At 41.6% G+C, this 15,730-nt stretch overlaps 1 protein-coding gene across 1 annotated transcript in view; it reads right to left on the reverse strand.

The window, feature by feature from the left end:
* The window catches only part of LOC104922761 (cadherin-2), a 90,791-nt gene extending 75,461 nt beyond the window's left edge, over positions 1-15,330 (reverse strand). Inside the window, exons 1-2 of the mRNA XM_010735686.3 lie at positions 15,158-15,330; positions 10,198-10,336 (exon numbers count right to left, since the gene is read on the reverse strand). Of these exons, the coding sequence (XP_010733988.3) occupies positions 10,198-10,336; positions 15,158-15,199 (181 nt within the window). The 5' untranslated portion in view covers positions 15,200-15,330. The remainder of the gene's footprint in view (positions 1-10,197; positions 10,337-15,157) is intronic.
* Between the last annotated feature and the right edge of the window lie 400 nt (positions 15,331-15,730).

Raw genomic sequence — 15,730 nt, forward strand, 5'->3', positions numbered from 1 at the left:
CTCCTCATTGTAAATAAAACCATGGTGCGTCAGATGAAAAGTCAAGGGCTCAGCAAAGTCGCGATTCATCCTTTAAAGACCATGAATGTCTGCACAACGTTTCAGGACAAACAACCGCAGCTGCATTCATTATTATACAAGTACTTCCAACCAAGCAATCTGATTGGTCACTTGACACATCACTAAAAATATTACTTTGTAATTTCTTCATGGTCACATTCTGAAAATATATAACATTTAAAAAAATACGAATATATATATATATATTGGATGTCAACTTTTGATAACATATCGTTAATACAGGTGTGTACTTTGGTAATAGAGGTGTGTACCTCGTTTGTGTGCAGCATGTCGGAGATCTAACAGTTTAGTGAGTACCTCGTTTGTGTGCAGCATGTCGGAGATCTAACAGTTTAGTGACTCAGAGAAAATGTTGTTTTTAAAGACTAAAGGTGGACTAATATGGACTGAAGAGGAATATTAGATAAAAAACATGTTGTGAATTTTGGAAATGAGGTCGTTACTAAGGCTCGAACTAGTTGCTGGAGTAGTAAACTGTGTTCCATTACAGATAAGAGCCTACTGGAGTGGCCTGTTTTCCAGGTACTAGTCAGACCCTGTGCATCTCCATGGATACGGAGATTGGAGCAGAAATGGCAAACAAAACATTTGAGAGTAAATTGCCTCAAAATATGAATACACTCTGATTATATATTTTATTTAAGCTGGTAATTGTTGTATAATGGCAATACAGTATTACATTTAAACACCCCCTCAAATGTAATATTTTGCACGTAACCCTCTCATGTTATATTGCTTAAATTAATTAATATATGAATATTAACACACAAGCCAACAACATTCAACAACACTGTTCTCAAGTTCAACTATAATCCCATAATTCCATTCAGCATGTGTTTAAGATGTAAATCTCGTCAAATAGACATCAAATAGAAGATGAACAGCATTTTCCCGTCACGCCGAGGTACCCACACAAGCCTGAGCTCCAACACACATATACGCACACGTCCGTGCACTCACACACGCACACATATTCATTAGTCAGATGTGAGGTCAGGCATGCAGCCATCATTCATTTAACAGAAAATGGCTGAGAGACAGAGATGGAGGGGGAGATGGGAGGGAAGCAGAGAAAGACAAATGGGAGGACAGGATTTAGTGGAACATGAACAACCACAACTAGAAGAGCACCCGTGGGAGTACATACACACACACACACACACTTACACATGCACATGCGCACACACACAGTGCACGCATTCCATCCATATCTGTGGAGCTGAGAGTGGCACTGCCTGGGTTTTGTCAGTTCAACATACAGACGTTATAATGAGAACCAGGCCCAGGATCTCCTCCTCTACACACACACACAGACACACATACAGTACACAAACACACACATATAGCAAGTTTTAAAGAAAGTGGGCCTCTCTCTGTCTACACTGTGTGGTCAGTCTGTGGCCCATAACTGTCTCTGGCTGGCTTTTGAGTATTTTTATGCAAGTTATGATGAATAGAATTAGAAAAGCAGAGTAGAAAAAAAATGCTCTGGTTTCCTCAACATCAGCAGAAAATGTTCACTTGAGACAGACGAAAAAAAACAACTCATTTATCGTTGAGGAAATCTGTTAATGCATGGCATTTGTCAAGCAGATTATGACTTCGAAACAGTTTGTCTCATGGGAAAAAGTTTTTTGCTTTTTTTTTATAATGATGCAGGCATTCATTATGGCCGGTACTAATTTATATTAAAGCTGCTTTCATTGATTTTCTGGGAGGGGGGTTTCTTGGGAGCAGCAGAAGCTAAAAAAAAACATACGGTGAACATGTTCGCACACATTTGCCTATTTACACATTCAGCAGAAACAGAGCAGCATTAGCATTTGCTCTGTCGTGTTTGATAAATGTAAGTCCAATATTGTCTTGCCTTTTAGCTCCAGTTTGGTCTCCACCCATTCCTGAGGGAAATATCAGGCTCTTCAGTTGTTAAATGTTCCACTTTTTTTTTTTACTTGTTAAGCGCTAACTTTGTCTGGTTCTGGGAAGTGGGTGCTACAGGAAGCTAAACGTGATCATTCTCTGACCTTCTGTTGAGAAGCCTAAATATGAAGTGCAGATCGCTCACTCTAGCCTCAATTTGCATCCACTCAGGTTTTGCATTGAATTTGTCTTGAATTTCTTTCCCATTCAGTCGGAACACACCTTTTCATCAAGCTCTCACAGACTTTTGTTCAGGCAGATGGTTGGACTCAAAGGCAGATGGCAAACTTGATCCTCCTCAAGCGGGCAGAAGTAACAAGGTTTTTGAAAATGGTTCATTTGTTTCTGGTAACTTCATCATAGATCTTTTGAAAGTATAGCTGATATTTAAGTTGTGTACATGAGAGCACTTTTAAAATGAACTTAATGGTTGCATGGCAACAGCACTTATACCACACACACACACACACACACATATATGCACACACTCCTCCATCTCGTACACGTCCACATCTTGCCTCACTGACCTTGACTGACCTCACATTCGCACCTCATGCTGTGGATTTTAACAGCCAAGTTCAGCCTGGAGACATTTCGCCCATTTAGGCCCGGACTGTGTAATTTCATCACGCTTTGGTGGAAGTCATTAATTGTGTCCTCATAAATCTTCACATTTCAGCCACGATATCAATCTCTTAGCCCCCGTCACATGCAAATGAATTAAGAAACGGCGAAGTGATGAGAATAAAACAACACACATTTGGATGTCAGTAATTCTTGGCTGCTAGGTTGTAATTACAACCACCGCATTCCAGTGGTCCAGCTCACACACCGCAGAGAAGACACAGTCACTACGGAGAAGATTCCAGTCCACAAGAATTACTCCTCTTCATTTAACTAAGGCCTGATTAACATATTTATGGTTATGTTTAGCCAACTCAAAGCAGTAAGTAAAGATCAAAGTCTTGAAAAAGTCATTATTTAAACATGAGCACCGTCTAAGCCCGACCTTAACCGAGTGTTTTAATGTAGAGTCAAACTCGTGTGCATGGTACACCCAACCATCCAGCCCCACCTTCTCTTCATTACCTCTGCAGTATATGAATGAAGGACAAATGGTTGCCAGTGAGCATAATTCAGGCAGCTATTACATTTCCTCCAAAATGCAAATGCAATGGCTCTGAGGTCATATGATGCTGAACTTTGATATTTGTGTGTTTACAGAGTTTACAGAATATAAAGTGGATGTTTAGACTACAGCGGATGCCATGCAGGATGGTTGTGGGAAAGAGGGAGCTGAGCCGTGGTTAGGTGAAGCTTTCGATTTTCCAGTCCATCTACATTCAAAACCTCACCTGTGGTCATGAGCTTTGAGTAGTGACTGAAAGAATGAGATGGCTACAAGCGGCCAGAATGAGCTTCCTCCGCTGGGTGGCCAGGGCCTTAAAGACAGGGTGATGAGCTTGGAAATCCAGAGGGGACTTGGAGTAGAGCTGCTGCTCCATCACGTCTAAAGGAGCCAGCTGAGGTGGTTCGGACATCTGATTAGGATGCTCCCTGGGCACCTCCCTTTGGAGACCCTGAGGCAGACCCAGAACCTGCTGAAGGGACTATATAGCCCATCTAGCCTTAGTACGCCTTGGGATTCCTCCAAAGAAGCTGTAATGTGTTGCTGGGGAGAAGGACGTCTAGAGCACTCTGCTAAAGCTGCTGCCACCGTGACCCGACCCCAGATAAATGGATGGATGGATTATTAGACTGATGTAGTGTATACAATGTTCAATGTTGGACTCAAAGGATGCGCATTAACATTTAACGTCTGAATTTAACATTTTCTGAAATCTGCAACAGCAGCTCATGAAGTCATTATGGTTCATACATGTCGTGTCACTGACTGGAGGTGTTTTTTTATTGATGATGACGTTGCAGATGATGACATCAGAGGACAGATTGGTTTTAGCCAGTGAGGACATGAATGAGCCCCAGATTAGCCATGACAGAAGGCGCCCTCCTCCCTGCTCGCTGACCACTGGCACCAAAGTAAATGGTAACCGCTCGTGATTGGTGCTGACAGAAGCCTCCCACCTCCCTGTCAGCAGTCCCCTTTATTCCATTTAGTAATTTAACTGACTCTCTGATCCAGAGGCAATTCCAATGAGCCAGTGGAATATGCTTTCGTCTTAGATCACCTGACATAGAAAAGGTTGGGTGGAACTTCAAGAAATGATAGAATATGGATCACATATCACCTGAAAGTAGGTAAAACATTTTAAAGCCAGCTCTAATATGTATAATATAATCATTTTAAGGACATTCATTACATCTAATGTGCTGTACTGATAGCTTTGCAATATAGTTAATGTCCAAAGCTCTCATTTTAACTCAAGATTTATTTATGAGCCCTGTGAATATCTTTTTTCTTTTTTCTTTTTTTATCTATGCATAGCTTTAGTAGGAAAAGGAAACTATACCATAAATATGTTATAATCACAATACAGGGGCGGTCGGTAGCATAGTGGGTTGTGCAGCCGCCCCGTGTGTAGAGGCTACAGTCCTCGCTGCAGCTGGCCCCGGTTCGAATCCTGCATTGGCCGGCCCCTTACTGTGCGTCATTCCCCCTCTCTCTGCTTCCTGTCTATCTTCAGCTGTCCTATCATTAAAGGCCAAAAAAATAATCGCAATACAATACAATACAACCTCTGGGCACCAAAAAAAACTTCAAAATCATCTACATATAATTTGTAATACGAATCAAGGAGATGGACTGTTTTGTGTCGTCCACTAACCAGATGATGAGTGTTTGATCCCTGGCTCCTTCAGTCTGCATGTCGAAGTGCCCTTGGTCAAGTTACTGAAACTCAAATTGCTCCTGAAAGCTGTGTGTGTGTGTGTGTGTGTGTGTGAATGGTTGCTGAGTGCCATCAGTGTATGAATGTGTTTGAATGGGTGAATGAGATATGTAGTGTAAAAGCACTCAGAGTGATCAGAAAACTAGAAAGGTGCTATATCCGGTCCAGTTGCATTTAATTTTTATGACCTCAGATTATCTGTCAAATATGTTATTCACTGTATCAGCCAAAAGCAGAAAATCGACTGCGTCACAATATAATATTCTCTCATCATGAAAGGATTTTGTCCAGACTGCTGCCTAACTGTGAGCTGTCAAGATATTTTAATCTGAAAGTGCCGCTGATGAAGTGAACAAAGTGTTGCAACAGCAGAAATGACATCCATCCAGCCATCCTTAAATTCAAATGAATATTTTATACCTCAGAGTGGTGAAATGGAGTACTTTCTACTACAGAATTCAAGTAACAAACACTACATAACATTCAGAAGTGAAAACATCTAAGAGCAATGAACATCCCGTTGCTAAGACGTTAACAAGACCCTAAGAGACAAAACAAGGGCAAACGCAGGAATCAATGGAGAGGGGAGAGGGGAGAGGAAGAGTAGGGCTGATTCAAGTAGAGAGGAAGAGAGAGAGAGAGGGACAGGCAGAGGGGGCGCGAGATCTCATCCTATATCTCGGCCGCCCCTTCCCGAATCCGGCTGTGGGGGGAGACAGTGATATATGAGGCATGAATAAAGTAGGGCAATCCCCTGCATGACAAGAGAAGAGAAAGAAAGAGGAAAAGAAAGGCAGAGAGAAACGAGAAAGAGAGAGGAGGGGAGGAAAGGGAGGGTGGGGGTATTTTAGAGGGAGGATGTGGGGGAGCTGAATGTGCGCAGTGTCTGCTGGATCGCAGGATGGGGGTTTCCACGGCTGTGTACGGCATCGCTGACCAGCAAGCCTGCTGCAGGAGGCCGTATCGCTGACTAACACTCACTGCCTTAATAGGAAGAATGGATGGGAAAATGGGAAGGTCAGAGCAGTCAACCCTGCCGCAATCCACAGGAAGTACAGGATAACCACTGACCTTGGCCTGACTCACACACACACACACACACACACACAAACATGGATACTGTACTAGGAGAAAGACATGCACACATGTCTGAATACAAAAACACACACATACCCAAAATGACGAACAGGAAGCACTGTGGTGGCAATAAAAGTAAACCAAAACTAGCTCATCTCCGTGCACAGATAGCGATTATAAACACACAGGAGCACAGAGGAACTGTGTGCTGGTCTGAGAGCAGCTGAATCAACTTTCCATCCACATGTTTATTTTTGTGTGCTTTCCACAGAAACACAAACCTGACTCAGTGATGGCAGTTTTTTAGGCGGCTTCCTGTAAGTGTTGAGCAATTTGGGGTGTTTTGTTTACAGGACAAAGTTCTCTGTAACAGTTTAACAGCACGGCACGCTAATATTTCAACATTCTGGTACTGATAAGATAAGTGTTTATTATATTTCAATTTGGTTTCAAAAGATTACTGTATCATGTCAAGAGTTCTAAACACGAACAATTCTACAAAAACTTGATCTTAAATCTGGAACGTTCTGTTCTCCAAAGCTACAAACACGTCTGTTGCTATCATAAAGATATTGCGGTTCAATCCACAGCTCTAATTCCTCTATGTTATTTGTAATTACCCAAAGTCCCAAGCTGATCCACAGAACTGGGATTGGGTCTGATCCAGGGATTCTTGATGGGTTACGACAGGCCACATAAGCACTGATGTGTTTCTGTTTCCAGTTGTTTGTTAAAAGACTAAGATAGATAGATAAATAGAGGACTTTTGGATGAACTTCTACAAAACAATAAAAAAAAAGAGCCCAGCGTCAATAATTAAAACAATACAGCATATCGTTATGTAACCTTCAATGCTACTTCTTGTTTCCCTCCCATCATCTGTCTCTATCACAAAGTGTCTGCTTATGATCTCCACCTCTAACCCATTCCCCAGAAACCCAGTCTGTCCGTCTGTCTGTCTGTTTATAATTATGTCTCCCCGTTCCATCTCCTCATTAATAATTCAGTTTTCCTCTGCTCCAATTAAATGATTAACAGCGCCCAAAGCAGCAGATTGTAACCCAGCAAAGACACTCCGCACTGGTCCTCAAACAGTCTTCAAACGAGTCCCTTACATCGTACTATAAACAGAGCAAAATGATTCAAATTTTCAAAATGTTATCCAGTCTTTAGAGTCCTTAGAGTTTGTCTGATTATGGAGGGGAAAAGAAAATCCCATTTCATTTGAAAACAGATCTTACAGAGACGATATTTCATGTATTTCAGTGATCTAAATCAGTGTTCCTGATATATTTTGTGACATGTAACCATGAACGTAATGCTGATTTAGCATTCAAAGTTTGTTAGTCTGATCAGTCATGTGACAAGAATGATGGCTACGTCACGACTTATTCTAAAAAAACTTATGTTGATAGAAAACACGGCTGGTGGCCAACAACACACAACTATTTCTCTCTTCTTCTTCTTAGCAGCCTGGGTAAAATATGATGTAGCAATTAGCATTTGTTACACTTTATAAACGACACAATCCTATAATTTGTTTCATACTCCCTTCACCTATGTACACACACTCACCGTGAGCATCAGCGCTAGACAAACACTAAAACACTCTCCCTTCTTGTTTCTCTAGCCGCTCTGTCAGCTTCAGTCACTGTTGCCTTGTTACACTTCACAGAGCCCATACAAGTCCACTGAAGCACACAAACATGTGATCACACACTCACACGGTCTCAGAGTTATTGTTGGGTTTGCGCCTGGTACTTCGATGTGGTAAGACAAAGCCTGCTTGGCTGGTCAGTTCTGTTTCGTACATTCCTTCAGCATAAAATCAGTAAAAAACGCTTATTCATATCCATGCAGTTTCATGTGTTCACACTGCATCTCAGCAGTAATCTCAAAGATACATTTTTCCAGTCAAGTTGGGCCCAAACTGGCAATCTTCCAAGTCCAAAGTCCATGACACAACCCTCATCAAAGCAGAATGACACTAAACTAATCTGTGTAAGTCTTCAGTAAGTCTAGTGACACCATGATCCTTAAACACAGTTCCTTCCGTTCCCATTCACTGATATTAAAAAGCAGAATGCTCTCAACAGTAATATGCTCATTTATAGGCATCAAAGGGTCTCAGGGCTTCCTGTATGGAGCTAATAAGCAGAGGCAGCCACCGGCAAAGATATCTGTGTGGTGATATTGACTATCAACATGCATCTCTTCCAATCCAGTCACATGTAGACACAAGGCTGAGAAAAACGTGCCAGTGTGGAACAGGTATTGGTCCGGTTATTGATTGCAGAATTCTGTAGAATATGCGTCAAACCAATTTTAGAAAAGTGAAATCTTCCTGGATTGTTGTCTCAGTCAGCACAGTGGACTTATACAAACACTGGAGGACTTCAAAAGAAAATAGAGCCGCAGGGTCGCTGAAACCCATTGAAATGCAAAGGTATCACCAATGAGAGAGATTTCTGTTAGACATTCTCACTCGACAGAGTTCACCTCCGCCGGTCTACAAATGTACATTGCCTATTGATCAGCCTGCTGCTGATACCCCGAGGACCAGTCAATGATAGTGATCACTCCAGCCCCTCTCACAAACACAGCATAGAGAAATATCATGCTGATTGATCCTGGTTCACTGGGTAAACAACAGCAGGGCTCGTAACCCATGTTAACAAATTACTGCGGAACGTTTGACCTATATGGGTTTTTGAAGGCCTGAAGCCATATTATGGAATAGCAGAATTAGAAATGATATATACTGTATATATAGTTAATATAGTAATAAGTATATTCCTCATTTTACACAGATTTTAAAAATACTTGCAGTAATTCACCCAGAGTCTTAGACTGTGAACATTTTAGAGAAGGAATAACACCCTGATTGATAGTTTGTTACACAGAACCATCTGGGAAGTCATCCATGGACATTGTTTGGAAAACATTCATGGAATACAGGCCAGTTGATTGGATGAGCCACTGTCTAACTCCAACCAATCAGATCAATGAACCATATAATGTAGTCAAACTCATACCAAAGCGAGTCAGAAGGAGAGTGGAAACATGTTTTCCATCCATAAAAGTCCTCAGTGTTGTTCTTTGCTCTTCTTTCAATAGAGAAATACTTCCCTAGCTATGTATTGTTTTATGGCTTTGTTGTAAAGCACTTTGAGTACCATTTGGCTATTGTAAAGGGCTATACAAATAAACTTGATTTGATTTTGATTTGATTTGATAGCTCTATTAAGCCTAAACCTCTCGTATTTGTTGCCCCATCTGAACTATTTTTAGCTGCGTTATTACATTTCAAAATCTCATTGATTACTCTGGTGAGTACAACGCTAACATAAAGGGAACTACAAAAAGGTGTCTTTGATATCCGAAGATACTTGGGGTTCAAACGATAACCATCAAGCTCTGGTCCTGTGTACTTATTTTTGTATTCTCGTTAAAGGTCCAGTCTGCAGGATTTAGTGCCCTTGCAGATTTCCCCATCTATGGTTTTAAAAATACTTCCACACATTTCTGTTGAGATTTGAGGTTGAGGTTTGGCGTCGAGATTATGCCTTGCCAGTTTAATAAACAGAATGCAAATTGCTTACTTTACTGAAACAGTGGGATGTAAGATATGTCCATTGGCACTTATAAACTATGATAGGTAGGGTAAATGTGTGGCTCATTAATTTAAAGGCTCCTTCACAATAAGGATGCAAGCCTGCACTTCCCTGTACCTAGACTCTGGCATCATCTCAGTCTCAGTGTCATTAAAAGAATATGTTTGACTTCACTAAAACTTCACTGCGCTCTTTGTTCCCAGAGAAGTAATGGCAACACTTAAACCAATATTTGATCACTTAATCTTTTCTTGTGGTTTGAAGTAGTCAACATTCCCTCCAGAACTATGCACCAGTGACGGATAAAAAACGTCTGAAATAGTAGGCTACAATCCAACATCTAACGCTTCCAAGAAAAGTGGATGGAAACATCCATCGATGCTTTCACAAAGCAATCAAAAGAAGCTCCACACTCCATTCACAGTCATGTTTCATCACAATAGTTGGATTGCATTCATCAGGACAACTTAGACCGGACCACATTCTACTCCACAACTCAGTCGTCACAGGTCAGTCCTCTTAAAGCTCCATTATGGTTCAAATATCAGCAGAATTCAAACAACCCCCACCCAACAGCAGGGGATTATTACTGGAGCTGTCCCCACTCCAAGACTGTAAGTGTGTGTGTGTGTGTGTGTGTGTGTGTGTGTACTGACCGTTGAAGATGGCCTGTCCCTTTGCCAACTCTTGCTCCATTTCGATGATGTATTCCTTCTGAGTAAAGCCCCTCGTGCATGGCAACGACCCCTGCTCGCTTGGTGACGTATGCTCGGCCTCTCCACCCAGAACAACAACCTGGAGAGGGAGAGTGATGAAAGATGAAAAGGAATAAAAAAATATTAAGACGTTTGCGTGCATCTTAGATCACATCTTGATGCCTTCACAAGCTATAGACTCTGACTTCTGTTACTTTTTTAATGACTTTTCTTCAAACTGAAGGTTAACTCTTTGTTCTGACAATGTTTTATCATCATCATCATCCATAACCACATTCAAAATGGAATTTGGAAGCTGGAAATGTTTAAAACCAATCATAAAACATGTTTGCAAATCTTAAATTCCCCTTTTGATAAATCCTAGACCGTAAACTAAGACATATGAACCGACTGACAGTGATTTGGTTCTCTGCCATTGTCAAGGCTCAACACGAATATGGGAAACAGGATGGAGGAGAGGAGGAGGAGGGAAGCAATTAGCACAGACCACTAATTTAGTTTTCCACATTTTTTTTCGTGGGGTTTGTTGTCCAAAGTTGCAACAGTGAAGCAGAAGAGAAATGTAGCACACCAAAGGGAAAATAAAATCCAGACCAGCACGTCCAAACCAGGAGACCGTTATTAATCACCACGAGGAGCTGCAGACAACTGGGTCAATTAATTCTGATGATAATTAGCGTCTAGACTTTTGTCTCTCCTGTTGTTTGAGCCCCAACCCGACATGAACCCCCACCTCCTGCCCCAAATACACGCACACACACACTCACACATTCCCGCTCCTGTGCTCCACAGAGCAGCAGAAAAGCATCTGTTGCCGTTTGTTAGTGTGCGTATGAGTGTGTATTAGTGTGTAGTGTGTGGTGTGTGGGGGTGTTCTTCTGTGATTAAAGTAATGAAGCCAAGAGGGATGCTGTGATTTGCTTCCACTTAACCCAAAAACTTTAAACCCTCCCGTCCTCGCTGCCCATCCTGACATGTTTGGAGGAGGTGGGGGAGGTCTGGGGAAGGGAGGGGGCTGGCTTTCATCTCTCTCCCTCCCTATTAGCATAAAGAGGAAGGAAGTAAACATACATGGCAGGACTCTGGTGTTTCTGCACAATGATACACAGGCTTCAGCGATGATGAGGGTGGAGGGGAGTTGTTTTACCACAAAAATTCCAAATCACAGCAGTTAATGTATTTACATCAATGAGACAATATAAAATATGACTTTACACGGTTCATTGTTTTGCTTGACGATAATTGTTGAAAACAATCTCAACTTAGTAGCTACTAAGAAATAAATAATATCATTAAATATTGATTAATGACATGAATTACTTGTACAGCTCTAGCTGGTTAAAAAGAAAAAGTAATCTGCAACATTACTGGTTCAGCTTTGTGAACAAACTTCTGACACTTCATTGACCAAACAATAAATCGGTTTATCATAAAGTGATCAATGATAGTATAAAGAATGGACGATGTATGTGTGACGTCACTCATAGGTTTCCAAAGCGCCCCTTTGAAGCTTGAAACGTGCTTCTTCCGCCTCACAGCTAATCTAAAAAAAAAGGCAAAAACGTGGACATAAAACGGGCTGAATGACGTGCATACTGTTCTGCATAACAGGTGAGTTCTATAAAAATTCACCCTCACTACAGTTTACAGTCTCATGAACAAGGAAATTATTTATAGAGACCAAAACATTGGCTGTAAACATGTTTATTTCTGCTGTAAAGTTGGACATTTTAACATGGGTGCTTATCAAAGTTGAAATGTTCTGTAGCCAACCTCAAGTGGCCTCTCCAGAAATTACATTTTTTTTGCACTTCTGCATTGGCTCCATTTCCCAGCCATGGAGGTTGCCGCTTGAAAAGCGGTAGGCAGGTTGACGAATGAATCAAACTTCAATAACAGCATTCATTTATATTTGAAGTAAATTAAACTACATTTTGCACATACAGACTTTTTGCAGCACTACTTTTATGATTATGTACTGTAGATTAACGTAGCATACAGTAATGACATCCACAAGGCTGTCCTACATCACATTTCAGCTTTGTATTATATCTAGACAGACTCATAACAGCTTATTAATGTCCTTAGATGTTAAAATGTTAAATAAACTGATCAGAGGTCATAATAAAAGTCCCAATGGTCATTGATTTACTTAAATAAAACAAATACATTTGATCAACATGATTATATAAGGCCAGTAAGGTCCCTTTCTAGTTCTGCCCTGGGCACCCCTAGACTGGGGCATAACAATTGCATTTCTGCAAAAACTGCAAAATATTATCTGACTGCACAGACAGCTCCACTCACAAGGGACTGTGTCAATATAGGTTTCAATCAGTATTATTGATCACATCCAGATGTGACTGATTTTTTCTTTTCTCTGACGGACAACAACGTGACTCATTTTTCATCCAGACCCATCTGTTTGTTCACACAATTTATTTAACAGCCCTGAACATACAGTAGCAGTGTGAGCGCTCTGCATCATATAAATAAATGCAGAGCTCTGGCTAGTTTTCTTCAGCTGAGAGCTCGATCTGCTCTTAGAGATAAGCGGGAGGCTTCCTCCTTCAGAAAACGAACACAAAAAAATCTCCTCACATTCAGCTCCACAGCAGCTCTCAGTTTGTTTTCTACCTCCACGCATCAATCTTGCATCGTTCAGAAACACGCCTGCCTCGATTACTTAAAATGCAATCACTCTGCTGAGCGTTAACCACATGTGTACCGCAATCATTACTGCAGGCACAGGAGATGCCGTCCAGTACTGTGGGGTATCTGCCTGCATCATGGGTTAGACGCACCTCACATCTGGTCTGTTTGTATGTTTTATCCCTTCCACCATACACACAATAGATGAGCATGAATGAGTATGAATGGAGTAAGTTTTTAGTGCTATGAATGAACAGCACTTCAAGCTTCAAAATGGATTCGATGAACAGGATTCAGGTTTCCCATCAACAACCCCCCCTCCACCCACCTCCCTTGGGAAAAAAAAGGTCAGCAGTGGGTCAAAGCTGGTAAAAACAACCTCAATCAACAGCCAATGTCCATGTCTTCCTCCTGATCTAAGTAAAGTCTCTCAGATCAGATCAGATCATTAATCACAGGGATTATTATCTCTCTAAGCTTAAACATTGTTCTTCTTGTTTGTCTCCATGCCAGGAAGCTTGAACAATATCACCACACCTGATATTCACACACCAGATGTGTGTGATCACAGCCTTTATAAATAAAGCTCAGAATTAGCAGCTGAAAAGTAACAAACGAAAATGCATCAAAGGCTTGTAGAGGATTTAAGGTAAACCCTTGAAAACGCTGACGGCTTTATTTTAGGCCCTGACCTTTGACCCTGTGATACAGCACACTGTCCTCTCTATTGATCCATCACCTCTGCTTTCCTGTCATCATTAAATCCTGCTCGACGTGCATTTGCTAAGCTGGCTCACACCTGAACTTGTTACACAGTAACAGTGTGCTGCTGGTCCCATGTCAACAATACAGCCTGACCGTGCAGCTACTGAGCACCTTTAGGATGCTGTAGTTACAATGCGAGACTAAAGACAGCAAAATAATGAATAAAAACAAATAAGTTCAGAGAACAGGATAATTTATTTCTGCTTAATGCATATTCATTTTTCATCCTCTCGTCAGCTCTAAATATATTTGGGTAAAGTCAGACTTTTCAGTGTCAGTGAAGCCTGAAAAACTGAAACAAAAGGATCTGCAGTGATAGAAGCTCCGTGTGATTTGAAGTAAACGTTGGCATGGTCCTTTAAAAGTTTAACAGTCTGAACTTGTGGGAATGGGCTGAACAGCAGGTGGTCTGGACTGTGAAGCCAACCTGTGTGACCTGTATTCTGTCGTGTACACGCGTCCATTCAAAATAAAAATAAAGAAATAAAAAGCGGATCTTTTTTTTTCTAGTTTCAAGCCAAACCCGCTGATTTAAAACGGCAATATTCTTGTGGTGCATTTTCTTTCCTACGCGGATCGCACAATGTTCACACTTTAACAATAGGCTCGTATTCTCACGGAGCTCACACGGGCCAGGAGCCAGGAGGTGAACGTCAAGCCCGGAGAGGAGGAATGACGGAGACGCTCCGAGCGTCTGTTTTTATGTTTTAAATGTAGATCTGTTGCAGGGAAGTGATGAAGAGGCTTCAGAATCTTGTCTGACATAAATGCATCTTTCTCCACTGAACAGACAAGGGTGTCTTAAACCCTGCTCCACCGCTATACCCCGGTTATAAGAGGACATGACATAAAACTGCCATCTTTTTTTTTTTAAATGGAGATCAGCCTATGCTCACAATGCGAAATAATAAATTTAAAAAAACATAATCGAGAGCTCCATTCTTTCAGGCTAAACTGGATTAAAGTCAGCCTTCTGATCTGTGCAGAAAGCATCATGGATTGTGTCGTGGATGAGATGCTGAAACGGGCTGAAGCAGCAGCCTGTCAGCAGCAGGATGGATGGATGGATGGATGTTTCACAGCTCGTCGGTTATTTCTTCATCTGATCTCAAACTCAGGCTTTAATGAACAAGAACCCATCGGGGTTCCGATTCCTCTTGTTTCCTTTGGTCAATTACTCAGTGTGCAGCGGAAAAGAAGCAGGTCTGAGATCAGCAGCGTTTTACTGCCACTGTGTGAACACAGGCTGCTTGTGTCGGCCCTGACTTACTCGAGGATGGTGGAGAATTAAAAATATAATAACTTAAATGAAGGAAGCATACGGAGACGCAGAGTGGATGTGAATCGTCCTCCATGCAAAGCGCTCCTCTCCTCTAAACGAGCATCAGTCTGTTTGTTCTGCTGTGCATCTACTGCAGCCTCAGCCAATCCGAGCTCACTCGGTGAAGAATTGGAAATATTAGTATTTATTTATTTTTTTTACCTGCAGAGTCGCCATCAGCATCCAAATCCCGAAAAGACGCATTTTTGTTGTGTTATAATTCCTCCTTTCAGAACAGTGTCCGCCGTCAGATTTTTAATTCCCGGTAAACCCCGGCGGCATCAAGCAGCCTTCCTCCCTCCACCAGCCCTCCTCTGTGTCTGTCTGCTCTGCCCGGCTCAGCAGCACTCCAGTCTGCCTGCCTGCGACTCAACGCCAGCCCCCTCCGCGCCTCAGTGGCGCCCTCTAACGGACACCGGAGATGGAGAGATGTTCCTTCAGTTTATGGATGCACTTTTACTGAGCCTGAATCATATCAAACAAATGACCACGTTCTCATAAAGCAACGCACCACCTAGTTTATTGGAGATGAATTAACTCTGAAGAGTTTATGGTACTCGAACATTTTAACAGTTTCTCTTTGTCTGTAGATGTTTAACAGAAATGTCAGCTAAGCTGTTCAAATACCCTATAAACCTAAATCTGAAGGCAGACTGTCTAAATAACATGGACAACATAGCACATATCATCAGGAAATTTTACATTTCCAGTTGGCAGCCAGTCCTTGGCTTTAGT

Source organism: Larimichthys crocea, chromosome XVII, assembly GCF_000972845.2.
Source record: "Larimichthys crocea isolate SSNF chromosome XVII, L_crocea_2.0, whole genome shotgun sequence".
Lineage (NCBI taxonomy): Eukaryota > Metazoa > Chordata > Actinopteri > Sciaenidae > Larimichthys > Larimichthys crocea.